Below are 17,940 nucleotides of genomic sequence, written 5' to 3' on the forward strand. Positions count from 1 at the left end.
AGGAGACAGTTTAGTCTTGTAGAGGATTTAAAGATGTATTTATGCCAGTTTTCTGGTGTACATACTTTAAAAAATATGTTGTTCAGACTGCATGTCATACATGAAGCACCTTTTCCTGGTATAAAAGTTGTTTAGAAAGTCCTATGTAAAAACATAATGTATATTTTGGCAAATAGGAATCAGTGCAATGTTGCTTTCCGTGAAGTGTGTACATACTAAACAGGAATTTGTTACCGAAATATTTAATTTACAGTTCTGAATGTACAATTGCAAAAAATAAATTTTCTAAAAAGTATAAAACAATAAAAACTGGATATAAAATGTGTATAAAATAGGTGTACAAAGCAGTATTGAGAAAAAAGGCATCTGTGTCCAAACACAATTCATGCTTGAATTTTCACCCCCTTCTCCATGTCTGGGCACTCCTCTTCTTCTGGGATAAATATGGATTCTAAAAGGATAAAATGAATATGTAGTTTAGAAGAATCAAATGAACGTCTCATGAAAACATTTCCATATTCAGAAATGTAAAAGGGTCCTTCCAACTTGGACAGCTACAGCATAGCCACGGGCTAGGCCATAAGTTTCCAACTGATCCTTTCACAAACCTTTTTTTTAATCAGATCATTTATTACTGAGAAAAAAAAGGAAGAAACAGCATTGTTACAAAGATCACATGAGCAATGAAATATCCATTATGGTATCAGACAGAATCATAATGGGTGTCATTTCTGATGCAGAGGAAAATTAAATTGTCATATTTTTTTTTTAGAATGTATTTATTCAAAGAAAAAGAATCCCCCCAGTAACACACCACAGATAACTATATGCAATCTATTTTTCAGTACAAATCCTTTCGAGTAGCTGTCATTCAGTAAGACTTCATTAAAGTTTTAAATATCTAGTTTTTTGTTAAATGATCTAAAGTTTGTACACCTCTCACCTCCCAACCTCTAAAGCCCATTAATTTACCAAACTCCACCAGTTGAGGATTTTGCCATAATGGGGTAAATTTGGAGTTTCCAGCAATTCCCAGTGATCTGTTCCCCCTGTCCCATACTTCGAGATCAGCCAACCTTAGCATTGATGCACAATCTATGGACCCAGGTTTTCACTTCCAGTACACGAAGGGGTGACAACCATTTTTTTTGTCTTGTAAAACAAGACATCCTATTTTGCCCTCTCTCCTTTCCCAGCCATGAAAATTTTGCATCTGGAGGCTAGAAAATAAATCCATGGGTCTGGAATTGTAAGCTACCCCCCACAGGTTTTTCCCATTTGGAGTGTCAGTTTAATTATTGCATTTTGTTTGTGCCATAATAGTTCTCTAAACAATGTCTGTACAGTGAGGAAAATGGGAGGTGGGATCCAGTGCAGGAATTATATGGTAGGTAGAGCAATTGTGGCACCAACATTTTGATGAGGTTCCCCCTACCTACTACTGACGGGCAATATACACCACGTATGTTCAGTGGGGAAAAAAAGTATTTAGTCAGTCAGCAATAGTGCAAGTTCCACCACTTAAAAAGATGAGAGGAGTCTGTAATTTACATCATAGGTAGACCTCAACTATGGGAGACAAACAGAAAAAAAAATCCAGAAAATCACATTGTCTGTTTTTTTTTCATTTTATTTGCATATTATGGTGGAAAATAAGTATTTGGTCAGAAACAAGCAATCAAGATTTCTGGCTCTCACAGACCTGTAACTTCTTCTTTAAGAGTCTCCTCTTTCCTCCACTCATTACCTGTAGTAATGGCACCTGTTTAAACTTGTTATCAGTATAAAAAGACACCTGTGCACACCCTCAAACAGTCTGACTCCAAACTCCACTATGGTGAAGACCAAAGAGCTGTCAAAGGACACCAGAAACAAAATTGTAGCCCTGCACCAGGCTGGGAAGACTGAATCTGCAATAGCCAACCAGCTTGGAGTGAAGAAATCAACTATGGGAGCAATAATTAGAAAATGGAAGACATACAAGACCACTGATAATCTCCCTCGATCTGGTGCTCCACGCAAAATCCCACCCCGTGGGGTCAGAATGATCACAAGAACGGTGAGCAAAAATCCCAGAACCACGCGGGGGGACCTAGTGAATGAACTGCAGAGAGCTGGGACCAATGTAACAAGGCCTACCATAAGTAACACACTACGCCACCATGGACTCAGATCCTGCAGTGCCAGACGTGTCCCACTGCTTAAGCCTGTACATGTCCGGGCCCGTCTGAAGTTTGCTAGAGAGCATTTGGATGATCCAGAGGAGTTTTGGGAGAATGTCCTATGGTCTGATGAAACCAAACTGGAACTGTTTGGTAGAAACACAACTTGTCGTGTTTGGAGGAAAAAGAATACTGAGTTGCATCCATCAAACACCATACCTACTGTAAAGCATGGTGGTGGAAACATCATGCTTTGGGGCTGTTTCTCTGCAAAGGGGCCAGGACGACTGATCCGGGTACATGAAAGAATGAATGGGGCCATGTATCGTGAGATTTTGAGTGCAAACCTCCTTCCATCAGCAAGGGCATTGAGGATGAAACGTGGCTGGGTCTTTCAACATGACAATGATCCAAAGCACACCGCCAGGGAAACGAAGGAGTGGCTTCGCAAGAAGCATTTCAAGGTCCTGGAGTGGCCTAGCCAGTCTCCAGATCTCAACCCTATAGAAAACCTTTGGAGGGAGTTGAAAGTCCGTGTTGCCAAGCGAAAAGCCAAAAACATCACTGCTCTAGAGGAGATCTGTATGGAGGAATGGGCCAACATACCAACAACAGTGTGTGGCAACCTTGTGAAGACTTACAGAAAACGTTTGACCTCTGTCATTGCCAACAAAGGATATATCACAAAGTATTGAGATGAAATTTTGTTTCTGACCAAATACTTATTTTCCACCATAATATGCAAATAAAATGAAAAAAAAACAGACAATGTGATTTTCTGGATTTTTTTTTCTCAGTTTGTCTCCCATAGTTGAGGTCTACCTATGATGTAAATTACAGACGCCTCTCATCTTTTTAAGTGGTGGAACTTGCACTATTGCTGACTGACTAAATACTTTTTTTCCCCACTGTATTTTGGACCTAAATCTATCTAGCAAAGTGTTAATATTTAGCTATATACAGTCCCTTGTGTTTAAACAGACCACTACGTCAAGGTACCGAGTATACTCGAGTATAAGCTGAGGTACCTAATTTTACCACAGAAAAACTGGGAACAATTATTTACTCGTGATTAAACCTGGATTGCATGGCCTTCTCATCCCCATCCTCATTCCTATCCTGGTATGCTTGGCCTTCTCTTCCCGATCCTGATATGACTGGCCCCCTCGTCTCTATACTGGTATGCATAGCATCCTTATCCCCATCCTGGGATGCATGGACCTACCCAGCAGCAGAAAAACATTAAAAACAAAAAACATTCTACTTACCTTCCCTGCGCGCCCTCACAGCATCCTGTTCTGATAGCAGTAGCTGATTTATGCTTGTAAGCAGCACATGGCAGTGACGTCATGCGCTGCTTATAAGCAGAGGACAGCTGCCAGAATACTCACTGCTCTCCACGCCGGGACTATGGGCATGTGGAGCAGTGAATATTCATTGATCTTTAATAGCGGGCACAGTAACCTCAGCCACTGGCTTGCTGCAGCGGCCGGGCGATCATGTGTGCCTGCTACTAAGGGAAATGAATATGGGAGTGGAAAGCAGTGAATATTCATTCCCTTAAGCAGCCAGCACACTTCAGAGCCCAATAGCTGCAGGAACCTGGCTGCTGCGGCTAACAGCGTGTCTGATTTTAAAGAGAAATTAATATTCAGTGCTTTCCACTCCCATGGGCACAGCAGGTACATGCGAAAAATACAGTAAGTGGGCCCCACACTTGAGTATAAGCTGAGGGGAGCTTTTTCAGCATAAAAACATGTGCTGAAAAACTCAGATTATAGACATGTATATACGGTATTTAAACTGTTCCACCACCTGCATCGGAGATGGAGCAATTGTTTCTAAAAGGGGGGAGAAGGGGTCTAGTGGCATCAAGGATGATTTTTTACAGTTGATTTTTAGGCCTGACCAGTGACCAAAATCCATTAATTGCGCAATTATTGGGCCAATAGAGGACTGTACATCCCCTACAAAAGGTAGCATATCATCAGCAAAGAGACTGACCGTATCTTCTATAGTGTTACATCTAATGCCTAAAAGTTCCCTCGAATCCCACAGTTTGGCAACAGAACTTCTGGCATGCAAAGCGAACAGGGGGGGTGAGAGCGGGCAGCCCTGAACATGTGCCCATTTTTACAGCGCCAAAATGACATGATCGGTCGGTGACCAAAACAATAGTTTAACCCAATCTCATTGTATTTAGTACCTTCCACAAATAACTCCAGTAGATGCTGTCGAAAGCCTTCGCAGCATGAAGGACATTATTGCTCTATGTCCAGTATCCACACTACCTAGTTAAGGTCGTATGTTGATCGCGATAGACTTATTAGGCATCAATTCTGTTGGTCTTCATGGATCACTATTTTACCTTGATGGCAAGTACTTTGGCTAATGATTTTACAGGGAGCAGGGATGTTTGTCAGTATGAATCGGGGTATTCAGTTTTTCCCTGGTTTCAGGGGATCAGGGACCGTGAGGTGATACACTTGGCCGACAATGTTATTTTTCCAAGATGCTGAGCGGGACTTGCTCTACATGGCCATTAGGACACGCCACTACACAAGCCTTTCTACAATGAATCTTGTAACATTACTGTTATCCTTCACTGGTAATAGCCTAGACAATATCTGGAAAAACAATCCCATACCATATTTCAATCAAATTTACATTGTTCAACTGTTTCCATGTTTCCCATATATGTAAACTGGACTCGAGGTGAAGGAATAAAAGACCTACATAAAGTACCTGTACTGAAAAATGTATTGTATTTCTACTTAAGGTAACTTGCGATTTTTCAGTATATTCAGACCACAGAAATTTACATAGCTACAGTGCCTTGCTAAACTATTGGGCCCCCTGGAACTTTTCAACCTTTTCCCACATATCATGCTTCAAACATAAAGATACTTAATGTAAATTTTTGGTGAAGAATCAACAACAAGTGGGACACAATTGTGAAGTTGAACGAAATTTATTGGTTATTTTAAATTTTTGTGGAAATTCAAAAACTGAATAGTGGGGTGTGCAATATTATTCGGCCCCTTTAACTTAAATACTTTGTTGCGCCAGCTTTTGCTGCGATTACAACTGCAAGTCGCTTGGGGTATGTGTCTATCAGCTCAGTGAGGTTTGATGGAGATCGTTTGTGAACAGCAGTTTTCAGCTCTTTCCACAGATTCTCGATTGGATTCAGGTCTGGACTTTGACTTAGCCATTCTAACACCTGGATACATTTATTTGTGAATCATTCCATTGTAGATTTTGCTTTATGTTTGGGATCATTATCTTGTTGGAAAACAAATCTCCGTCCCAGTCTCAGGTCTTTTGCAGACTCGAACAGGTTTTCTTCAAGAATGGTCCTGTATTTGGCTCCATCCATCTTCCCATCAATTTTAACCATCTTCCCTGTCCCTGCTGAAATAAAGCAGGCCCAAACCATGATGCTGCCACCACGTTTGACAATGGGGTGGTGTGTTCAGGATGATGAGCTGTGTTGCCTTTATGCCAAACATATCATTTGGCATTGTTGCCAAAAAGTTCAATTTTGGTTTCATCTGACCAGAGCACCTTCTTTCACATGTTTGGTGTGTCTCCCAGGTGGCTTGTTGCAAACTTTAAACAACACTTTTTATGGATATCTTTGAGATATGGCTTTCTTCTTGCCACTCCTCCATAAAGGCCAGATTTGTGCAGTGTATGACTGATTGTTGTCCTATGGACAGACTATCCCACCTCAGCTGTAGATCGCTGCAGTTCATCCAGAGTGATCATGGGCCTCTTCGCTGCATCTCTGATCAATCAGTCTTCTCCTTGTTTAAGAGGAAAGTTTAGAGGGACGGCCGGGTCTTGGTAGATTTGCACTGGTATGATACTCCTTCCATTTCAATATGATCGCTTGCACAGTTCTCCTTGGGATGTTTAAAGTTTTGGAAATCATTTTATATCCAAATCCGGCTTTAAACTTCTCCACAACAGTATCACGGATCTGCCTGTTGTGTTCCTTGGTCTTCATGATGCTCTGTGCTTCAAACAGAACCCTGAGACTATCACAGAGCAGGTGCATTTATATGGAGACTTGACTACACACAGATGGATTATATTTATCATCATTAGTCATTTAGGACAACATTGTGTCATTCAGAGATCCACAATGAACTTCTGGAGTGAGTTTGCTGCACTGAAAGTAAAGGGGCTGAATAATATTGCACGCCCCACTTTTCAGTTTTTGAATTTCCACAAAAATTTAAAATAACCAATAAATTTCGTTCATCTTCACAATTGTGTCCCACTTCTTGTTGTTTCTTCACCAAAAATTTACATTTGGTATCTTTATGTTTGAAGCATGATATGTGGGAAAAGTTTGAAAAGTTCCAGGGGGCCGAATACTTTCGCAAGGCACTGTATATTCTAGCAAATACCATGAAAAACAACCCCATATCATTATTTTTCAACCAAATTTTACATTGGGCAATAGTGACAAGAAAATCGATTCACAGAACCGTGGCCCAGCGGCCACATCAGTAGCCAATGGCTGGCGAATGGGAGCCCTGTGCACTGCCGGAATCCCCAGCGTGTCTTCTGATCAGAAGGCTCAGCACAATGTCATGCGTGCATCGCATCACATCAATGATGTCTCGCCAGACCTACAAAGAGAAGACAGATATTCCAGGAGGTAGGACACCGTTTGCAGGGCTCCCATCTGGCTACCATGGACTACTGTTGTGGCCACTATACCAGGGGTCTGTGAATGAATTCCGGCATCTCTAGTATACACTGTGCATTACAGTAGGTCTCACTTTCTGGGCATATGTCAAATTCAGATTCATCCATGAGACCGCCAGATAGTGAAGAGTGATTCATAACTCCTCTTGAGCCCTACTGTCTACTGCCTTGAAGGTCAGCTGTTATTACCTGTGTCAGCAAATGATGGACCATGTTAAAAGTCAGTGAGCAGTACCACTACTAATATTTGTCTATAGACCTTGCATGGCTCTGAGCTTGTGCACCTTAGAGGGGTACTCCGAGAAATGTAAATGAAGTACATTCAAATTTTACTAAATGTCAATATTTAGCAAAAAAGTAATCTTTATTTAGTGCACTAGGATTTTAAATACAGGTGCTTATCATTAAATTAGAATATCAAAAAGTTAATTTATTTCAGTTCAATACAAAAAGTGAAACTCATATATTATATAGAGTCATTACAAACAGAGTGATGTATTTCAAGTGTTTATTTCTGTTAATGTTGATGATTATGAAAACCCAAAAGTCATTATCTCAGTAAATTAGAATACTATATAACACCAGCTTGAAAAATCATTTTAAAATCCAAAATGTTGGCCTACTGAAATGTATGTTCAGAAAATGCACTCAATACTTGGTCGGGGCTCCTTTAGCATCAATTATTGCATCAATGCGGCGTGGCATGGAGGCGATCAGCTTGTGGCACTGCTGAGGTGTTATGGAAGCCCAGGTTGCTTTGATAGCAGCCTTCAGATCGTCTGCATTGTGGGATCTGGTGTCTCTCATCTTCCTCTTGACAATACACTATAGATTCTTTAGGGGGTTAAGGTCAGGCGAGTTTCCTGGCCAATCAAGCACAGTGACACTGTTGTTTTTACACCAGGTATTGGTACTTTTGGCAGTGTGGACAGGTGCCAAGTCCTGCTGGAGAATGAAATTTCCATCTCCAAAAAGCTTGTCTGCAGAGGGAAGCATGAAGTGCTCTAAAATGCCTGGTAGACGGCTGCGCTGACTTTGGTCTTGATACTTTTTTACAACAGGATATTTTTATACGTTTGTTTTTCTGTGTTTCAGTCTTTTGGTGGTGTGAACACTGTCATACAGACTTGTTCGCTGTGTGTATGGCCCATGTGTTTGTGTCTAATTGGTTTCTTGTTTTTGCAAGACTGGAGAGGTCTCCACCCCTCCCTTGTGGGCCATGCACACAAAAGCCGTCTTCCATAGCGTATCCACATCGTACATTACCTTTCTGAATCCTGCTCATATAGGTACTGTTCACATGGTCAGGTTTTAGTTTCAACAATTTTATTGAAATGAAAACATCACTTAACATGAAATACAATTACATTAGAGTGCAAGGATCCCCTCGCAGGGGGAAATACATAGAAAAAGGCACTTAAAGTCATACGGTATCCTTGACTACAGAATCTTTGTTTAGAATATGTGTAGAAAGACAGTTTTAACACAACTAAGTTAAACTTAAAGGGATGGGAAGGGAATGTGGGGAATTTAAAGTGAGTGTCGATAATACGAGTTATACCAACGTGGGACACCAGTGTACCTGCTTTAGAGTCTCTGATTGTAAGGAGCCACTGCCATGCCAGTATATTATATAGATAGAGATATCATTTTGGAAAGGTCATCATCTCTATGTGCCTGAATCCAAGGATCCCAGATACCTCGAAAGTTTTCGAAAGAATCAGAACTGATGGCTTCTATTTTCTCATATAACATTATCAGATTGACCCTTCTCCTCACCTGCGTAATTGAGAGCGTACTGGTTTTCCATCTGCTAGCTATGTGATTTCTTGTTGCCATAGCAATAAAGTCAACGAGACGGCAAGTCCTATTGTTAGCATTGATTGGTCTGTCCCCCAGCAGAAGAACCGACGGACGGTGACAGAGGTAGTTTCCTACCAAAGATATTATCAATTAATTTTACTACATATTTCCACAGAGACTTCATATTTGGTGGACATGTCCGATAGTGGAGAGTATCTCCATCGTCAGTGCACCCTCTAAAACAGTTGCCAGGGACCGAATGATAAATATTGTGCAGGAAGCTAGGTACATAGTGTATTCTAAAGAACAATTTAAGAGAAGTCTCAGTAAGTGAAACTTGGTTACTACCCCTCATTATATTTTCATAACATCTGAACCACCTTTGAGGTGTGAGGGAGATTCGTAGGTCTGCCTCCCACTGCTCCATAGTCTTCAATTTCAGGCCATCTCTGGGTTTGTTAAATATAGAATAAAGATGGGATATAAGGCCATTGCCAAGTGGGTCATATAGACATTTTAGTTCGTATGTTGTAGGTTGTACGTTTGAGGAGCCAACCGTTAAATTGTTCATTTCCTGCAAAACCTGTTCAAGTCGGAAAGTCTCAGACCTCGGGACTTGATATTTTGTGATGAACTCTTGTTTTGACATTAGTTTGAAGTGGGTAGTTAAATGTTGTAGCCTAGTTAGCTTATTCTGCTGCCACCATACGTGGTTTCGGGATGTAACTCCTGGTGGGAACATGGGATTATTAAACAGGTTCAGGAGAGGAGAGGGATGAGATTGCAATGCAAATTGGAACCTATTCACTCTCCAGATTCGCAGAGAGTGAAAGGTATATGGCGAATGTAAAGCCAAATCTTTCGGTAAACCCGTGGTCCAAATTAGGCTCTCTAAGGTGCTATTTGAGAATTTTCTATTTGCGGCCAGATAGGTGTGTGTTGCGCATTTACCCCTGCCAGCTGGGCGATCTGAGCCGCCCTATAATAGAGAGTAAAGTTTGGTAGCGAGACTCCTCCCTGTCTTTTGTGTCTAAACAGAATTTGCTGGGAAATACGGGGCTTTTTATTGTTCCAGACAAAACGTAGTATATGTGAGTGTATCATTTTGAATGTTATTAGGGGTATTGAAATAGGCAAGGATCGGAACAGATATAGAAATTGAGGCAAGGTAACCATTTTAACCGAATGCACCCTTCCCAAAAAGGAAAGAGATTGCCATTTTGACAAAGATTGCGTAAGTTTTCGATATTGACCTTTAAGCCTGAGATTTCCTCAAAAGAATTAAGTGTATTTAAGAGATTCGGCAGGGATATATGAGGATTTGTCATGGTCAGAAGTAGGTCGTCGGCAAACAGACTGACCTTGTATTCATGTCTACCTATAGTTTGGCCTGTGATATCGGGGTGTAAACGTATCTTCTGCGCTAGAGGTTCCATCACTAGAGCGAATAGGGCTGGAGATAGGGGGCACCTTTGCCTGTTCCGTTGCCGATAATTATTGGTTCTGGAGTGGTCGAGGGTAATTTTAAATAGGCAACCGGATTATTGTATAGAAGTTTAAGTGAGTCGATTAATTGTTGTGAAACCCCCATTTTGTGCAAGATATTAAACATATATGACCAAGTGACGGTATCAAAAGCTTTCTCTATATCTAAAGCTAGCAAGATTAAGGGGGTTTTACGTTTGTTGGCATTATGTATAAGGTTTAGGTTTTTACGAATATTATCCGGGTCTTGTCTGGTTGGGATGAATCCAACCTGATCTTTGTGAATAAGACTAGGTAGGCATTTATTAATTCTATTGGCTATTATGGAGGAGAAAATCTTAAGATCCACGTTCAAAAGGGATACTGACCTGTAATTTTTTTGTGAGCAATGGGTCTCTCCCTTGTTTTGGGATGACAGTGATATGCGCCGTATAGAATTCCGGCGGCATTGTTTGGCCTGTTAGCATATTATTGCTGTATTTTTTGTATTTGTTTTAATAAAATATTTTACATTTTTTTATAATATAATGCGGTCCCATCCATCGGGGCCCGGACCCTTCCCAGTTTTAAGATGGTTTATAGTAGATGTGATTTTCTCTTCAGTGATAGGGGAATGTAATGTATCAGCGTAAGCCGGAGTTAGGGAAGGTAGTGGTACATTAGCTAGAAAATCATCCAATTTGGGTAATGAAAAATTCGTGCTATCAGTGTATAGTTTTTGATAATAAGTTTGTAATATTTGTAAATTTTGTTCGGGTTAAAAGTAGTTTGGGACTGTTCATCTTTTATACAGAAAATAGAGTTTAATCGCTCTTTCGGTCTTAATTTTCGAGCAAGCATTCGGTCCATTTTATTAGAGAACCGATAGAATGTCGCTTGCGTGCACCTGATTGCTCTTTCCGTACGAGTCGTTAGCAAAGTGTTTAGCTGATGTTTTAAGTCATAGATTCGCTTAGTTAAGTATAGAGAGGGGTGTGACTGATTGGCGGTTTCTAATTTATAAAGTTCATTCTCGAGAGTCAATTGCTCCTTAAGACGATTCCTCTTTTTTTGTGATGCTATCCTAATGAGTACACCAGTAATATCTTTTTTATGAGCCATCCAAACATTACCCATAGAGGTGTCAGGGGTGATATTAGAAAGGAAGAAGGCATTGAGCTCATGTTCGACCATTATTCGCGTTTGAGGATCAGAAAGCAAAGATTCATTCAGTCTCCACGTATACAGACGTGCAGTTTCCACGCTTAATTTAAATACAGAGAGTACACTATCATGGTCGGAGCAAGAGGAGGGGACATGTCTGGAATACATCAATGACAGGATGTTTTCTGAATTAGTTAGAATCCAGTCAATCCTGGAGTATGAATGGAAAGCTCTAGAAAAATAGGTATAACCACTGGACTGTCCATGAGACTCTCTCCATGTATCCACCAGATGATGAGCTTGCAAGATACCATCCAATATAGTTTTTTCCCTCCTTGACATGTCAGGCCTCCCCTTATTAGAGCCATCAAGGGTTGGGTTTGTAGTCAGGTTAAAATCGCCCCCCCATATAATAGTATCATAGGATATGGACCTTAAAGATTTTGCAATAGATTTAATTGTTTTCATTTGAAATGTCGGTGGTGCATAACAATTCACAAGAGAGATTCGCCTCTCCTGGACCGTGCCCCAAAGGATTATATATCTACCCTCTGTGTCCACGACCAAACCCTCCTGTATGAATGGGAAGGAATTATGTAGCAATATAGTGACACCTCTCGTTTTTTTATCATGAGTAGCAAGAAAAAAATCTCGAGTAAAGCTTATGAAAAAAATTGGGAGATGAGTTATTAGAGAAATGAGTTTCCTGTAGGAAAAGCACATCAGGGGAATGTTTCTGGTAATCAATAAAGGCGCGTTTTCTTTTTATCGGGGAGTTGAACCCCCCTAACACATGCCTACACATGCTTTTATCATCACTGGAATTGCATTTTTTAATTATGGATTAAATAAAGGCTTTTCTTAATTTTTTCACATCGTGTGCTGGAACTATAAAAAACTTTTTTTCATTGAGCATTTCTCCCAGATGGGGATGGATCCACTCCGTGCACAGAGATTATGGAAAGGAGGACTGGGCAGGCTGAACCAGGTGAGCTGAAGATCTATCCTACATTGTTTTACCTTATACATTAGGTATGCATAGAGATTCTAATGAAATTTCTAATTAAAACTACGGCCTGGAACAAGCATTTTCACCTTAATCACAAATCCAAAAATATTTTTACATCTCATCAATACTCTTTTAGGAAAAGGAGGGAAGGGAGGGTAACAAAAAATACAACAACAAGAGAAATGGTCACAACCAATGACCAGTTTGTGGGCTGTAGTGCGCCGGCCCACTATCAGTGGAACCATAGGCAGTAACAGCCCAAATGGAGTGTCATATTTACTCCAGGGGCACAACAATCCACTAATGGGAAAAGGAAACAGTATTATTCATAAATTGTTATAAAAAGCATCAAATAGTAATACTATCAGAACGATATCTCGGCACTTTGGCCGCTCTTTGAGAATATTCCAGCACATTCGTCAATAGTGGACTCAAGAATTAGACTATTTGTTGTGCTGTGATTTACTGAGTCTAGCATGGCGAACTTCCATCCACTCTCTGCGTGGTCTCTGTGGTAGGGCTCCCAACTCAGAAATTGGGATACCTGCTTTCTCCAGCGCTTTTCTCTCTTCCTTGTAATTTCTTGGAGAATAGGTGGAGTTGCCGTAGGAGAAAATTAAAGCATGTGGGAATCCCCACCTGTATTTAATCTTTGCTTTTATTAAGGCTAGAGTTATAGCTTTCATGGCTTTTCTCCTTATTAGAGTTGCCGGGCAAATATCAGGAAACAGATACGGTATCTGGGACACCTGGTAAGTTGTTCAGTTTTCGAGCAGCGGATAGAATCAGGTCTCTGGATTCTTCATGGTGCATTTTAAGGACAACATCCCTGGTGAGGCATCAGATTTGAGACCTCAAAAGGCCCTGTGGATCCTGGTTATTTTTAAAGAATTAGGGTCTGCTTGGGGCAGGAGGGTGCAGAAGAGATTTGAGGCAACCTCCATTAGATTGGAGCTACTTTCCGGTAGTCCTTTAATTCTGATATTGCCTCGGCGAGACCGATTTTCAAAGTCCTCACACTTTAGCTCTAGGAACTCGAGTCTAGCATCTTGTTCCTGTAGTTGCTCTCTATTATGTTCAGTGGCATCTGCTGTATCATCCATTCTTCTTTCCAAATCATTGGTTCTTTGAGCAATATCTTGGATTTGTTGCGTGAAATTGCTTACAGCAGAAGATAACTCAGCTCTGAAAGTTTTCTGAATGGTAGCCAGGAGGTCCTCCATTGTCATTGGAATTATGTTCGTTGGAGTAGTCAAGTCAGTTTGCTGTGACCTCTGGGGGGAGCTCCCGGTATTCAATGAGGTTGCTTGTGACGCTGACATAGTGCGATTAGCTGGTTTTGTACGTTGAGTCATCAGATGTGTGATCGGACGGGATCCGCCGGATGTATAGGTTGCAGCAAGCTCCGCCGTCTCCCTCGGTGCGCCCGGAGTCCAGGAGAGAGCTCCCCCCGCGCGATCGCCAGATGACAGCAGGAGGTAAGCGGCCGGTTTTCTCTCACCGTCTGTCTCCGGTCACAGGAAGGGGGCCTCCGAACCTTCAGCACCGCAGCAGCTGCGATGTGACTCAGGCAGGCTTCAGGCCTGCAGCTAGGCCGCAAGTGGGTTCCTCGTCCCAAGGCACCGGGTGGACCCAGGACCAACGTGGGTTATCCTCCAGGTCACTTCTAAAGTATCTCTGTACCCAATGAGGGCGGATGGGCTATAGGGAGCCCTGAATCAGGCAGATTGTTATTTTCCTGAGAAGAGCGCAGGCTGGCACGTCTTGCTCCTTCAATCGCTGGCCACGCCCCCCCACATGGTCAGGTTTTAAATACATCGGTTAGGGACTGCTCTGGTATGGGTATACCTTGGCGTTTGGTAGAGCGGCTTAGTATACATTTTTTGCAAAAAAAAGTATCAACTAAATACCCTGCTGTTTTGTTATCTTTTTACTAGCACTTGCTGTTTATTGCTACTTTTTTACAACAGGATATTTTTATGCGTTTATTTTATAGTGTTTTTCTGTGTTTGAACATACATTTCAGGAGGCCTACATTTGGGATTTTAAAATCATTTTTCAAGCTGGTGTTATATAGTATTCTAATTTACTGAGATAATGACTTTTGGGTTTTCATTGGCTGCAAGCCATAATCATCAACATTAACAGAAATAAACACTTGCAATACATCACTCTGTTTGTAATGACTCTATATAACGAGTTTCACTTTTTGTATTGAAAAAGTGAAATAAATTAACTTTTTGATGATGCTCTAATTTTGTGAGATGTACCTGTATGAGTGAGGTTGTAGGATGGGCTGTGTAAAGATGTCAGACGTCAGACAGACGTTTGGTGAGGGCAGTGTCCTGTCTGGTATCATGAACAGATACAAACTGTCTACTGAGATAAGTGTAAACTGTATACAGTTTCTATAGTTCACTCACGCAGCTCGAGGGTGTCCTCCTCCCCTCCAATAAACCTGTCAGGCTGCTGAGATAAATGTTAAATCTCAGTCAGCTAGAAGGCTTATCTCCTGCTTTAGTATGGACGCTCTCCTCCACTTGTCTGTCAGGTTCCGTGAACAGAGAAATTTGTGTTCAAGATACCTAACAGAACGCTGTCCTCACCCAATGTCCGTCCTACAACCTCACGGCTGGGAAACTGCTGGGAGCAGACATGTTTATAATCTAGTCAGTGCACTAAGATTACAGTTTTGCTAAATAAAGGTATTTAGTAAAATTTGAAATATTTAAATGTGCTTAATTAAAATAAAAAATTTGTTTTTATTCCATTTCTCGGAGTACTCCTTTAACGCAATGAGAAAGTGCGTCCATATGATTTACAGGGCATACAGTTTATCACTATGGCATATCAGATGATCATGCTAACAGTTCCCGGAGTAGACTAATGAAGCCACGTAGGGAGCAAGATAAAGAACAAAATACTAAAAAAAAGTCTTATTATGGAAAAGAGAGATAGTACCTTCACTGTGATCTAAGTCAGGCCGGCATGATAAAAATAGCCAGGCGAGGCCAACCAGCAGAGTTACAACTAAGTTGACAACAACCCAAGGTTGAAGGATCTGTCTTTCTGTACCTTCTTGCCTGAAAACATAAAGGAAAGAAGCAGTCAGTCAGCTGTCACTTGATTTCTAACCAGGTTGACTACATCTGTACTATGCATTATTTATAATTACTAACTATCCATTATATTCACCACAATCTCCAGCCAAAATTAAACTCATGAGTTCCAAAATGTCCCTCCGCACCTTGTGTTAACTCATTTCTGGCAGCCATTCTTTGCAAACTAGACCTAAAAACTGACGTATCTGGAAAGCAGCAGCCTTCACTCCAAACAAGATGCTGTGAACAGGCCACATAAGCAGCAAAGAGTGCTCTGAAACCCCCTTTCACCCCCATCGTCAGCTTTACAGTTCACCATTGGCTGGAGCAGTGACATGGCAGTGCGTTACGTCACAGCTGCAGTCAATGGAAGCAAAGTATGGCCAGTGACCACTGAAAGGCAGAGAATTAAAGGGGTTGTCTGGGCTTTTCACAATCTCAGTGCATATCTGGGCTGCAGAATGGAGACAATGAGTAATTTACCTTCTGTGGCCAGTTTGCAGGGTTTTCTAGATATCACTCTCTTGCTTCTGAGCAGAACGTCCGGGGGGGGTATTCTGGCATTTAAATGAAAACTGGTCGTTTCCTCCTACTCTACTAAAAACCTGCCCTCTATAGCAACAACCCCACCCTCCATAGCAACAGGCCCTCCCCGACCACATGAACAAGCCCTCCTCACACAGTAACAAATCCTCCCCCTCTAGCAGCCTCAGTGCAGAAAGCAGAACCACCCAGCTGCTCCTCCCCCAGACACATGCTGAACAGTGATCTATGGAAAGTGAAACTCTAGTGAGGAGGGAAAATCGTCCTGTATTCTGGGCCCCTCCATGATTACAATACATAAGTCACTCATTATCAGTGATTCCTTCCCTCAGTGTCCCAGGCTGCTGGCAGTGATGGGGCTCGGCTGCTGGCAGCAGTGAGAACAGGCTGTGTGATGGCCAGTGATGGGGGACTGCAGCTTCTAATCTGCACAGGGGATGGCAGTCACTGATGTAATCTGTTCTGTGACAAAGCCTCTGCTGTGTGAATGAGACAGCTCTGTGTCACTGATGTCTTCACACAGCAGATTTGGTGCAGTGTATGTGTGAAGCTCCACCAAGCTCCAGTGACCAGCACCACCCACTGCCCACTCATTGGCTGTCAGTAAACTGCACCAGCACTCATCTTTATCATCATTCCAGCATTGGAAAGAGCACAGCAGTGTTCCTGTATTTGTGAAAGCAGAACAATCTACATCACATCCACAATGGTAATAGATAGGGCCATTACATGTTCCATGCCATACTCCTTGTAGATAATTGTATATTGTGCAATGAAAACTATATATAGCACCTAATGCAAGTCTATAGTAGATATATTTAACCCCTTAGCGACAGAGCCAGTTTGCAGCTTAATGACCAGGCCAATTTTTACAATTCTGACCACTGTCCCTTTATGAGGTTATAACTCTGGAACGCTTTAATGGATCCTGCTGATTCTGAGAATGTTTTTTCGTGACATATTGTACTTCATGTTAGTGGTAAAATTTCTTCGATAAGTCTTGTGTTTATTTATGAAAAAAACAGAAATATGGCAAAAAATTTTAAAATTTTGCAATTTTAAAACTTTAAATTTGTATGCCCTTAAATCAGAGAGATGTGTCACATAAATTTCTTAATAAATAACATTTCCCACATGTCTACTTTACATCAGCACAATTTTGGATGCAAAATTTTTTTTTGTTAGGAAGTTATAAGGGTTAAAAGTTGACCAGCGATTTCTCATTTTTACAACAAAATTTACAAAGCCATTTTTTTTTAGGGACCACATCATATTTAAAGTCATTTTGAGGGGTGTACATGACAGAAAATACCCAAAAGTGGCACCATTCTAAAAACTAGACCCCTCAAGGTGCTCAAAACCACATTCAAGAAGTTTATTAACCCTTTAAGTGCTTCACAGGAACGAAAGCAATGTGGATGGAAAAAATTAACATTTAACTTTTTTTTGGAAAAAAATTACTTCAGAACCAATTTTTTTTATTTTCACAAGTGTTAAAAGAGAAAATCAACCACAAAATTTGTTGTACAATTTCTCCTGAATACGCCGATACCCCATATGTGGGGGTAAACCCCTTTTTCAGCACACGGCAGAGCTCGCAAGGGATGGAGCACCGTTTGACTTTTTCAACGCAGAATTGGCTGGAATTAAGATCGGATGCCATGTTGCGTTCGGAGAGCCCTTAATGTGCCTAAACAGTGGAAAACTCCAACAAGTGACCCCATTTTGGAAACTAGACCCATTAAGGAACTTATCTAGATGTGTGTGAGCACTTTCAACCTTCAAGTGCTTCACAGAAGTTTATAACGTAGAGCCGTGAAAATAAGAAATCCATTTTTTTTTCCACAAAAATGATCTTTTCACCCCCAAATTTTTATTTTTACAAGGGTAACAGGAGAAATCATACCCCCACAGTTATTATGCGATTTGTCCTGAGTACGCTGATACCCCATATGTGGGGAGGAACCACTGT

General features: G+C 41.2%; 1 protein-coding gene across 1 annotated transcript in view; it reads right to left on the bottom strand.

Annotated features, from left to right (window-relative positions):
* Nucleotides 1–226: 226 nt before the first annotated feature.
* TMEM237 (transmembrane protein 237) overlaps nucleotides 227–17,940 on the bottom strand; it is a 95,213-nt gene continuing 77,499 nt past the window's right edge. Inside the window, 2 exon segments of the mRNA XM_073551428.1 lie at nucleotides 227–451; nucleotides 15,286–15,407. Of these exon segments, the coding sequence (XP_073407529.1) occupies nucleotides 384–451; nucleotides 15,286–15,407 (190 nt within the window). The 3' untranslated portion in view covers nucleotides 227–383.

The sequence above is a fragment of the Dendrobates tinctorius genome, unplaced genomic scaffold, assembly GCF_039654945.1.
Source record: "Dendrobates tinctorius isolate UK_male_01 unplaced genomic scaffold, ASM3965494v1 ptg000177l, whole genome shotgun sequence".
NCBI classification, from domain to species: Eukaryota; Metazoa; Chordata; class Amphibia; order Anura; family Dendrobatidae; genus Dendrobates; species Dendrobates tinctorius.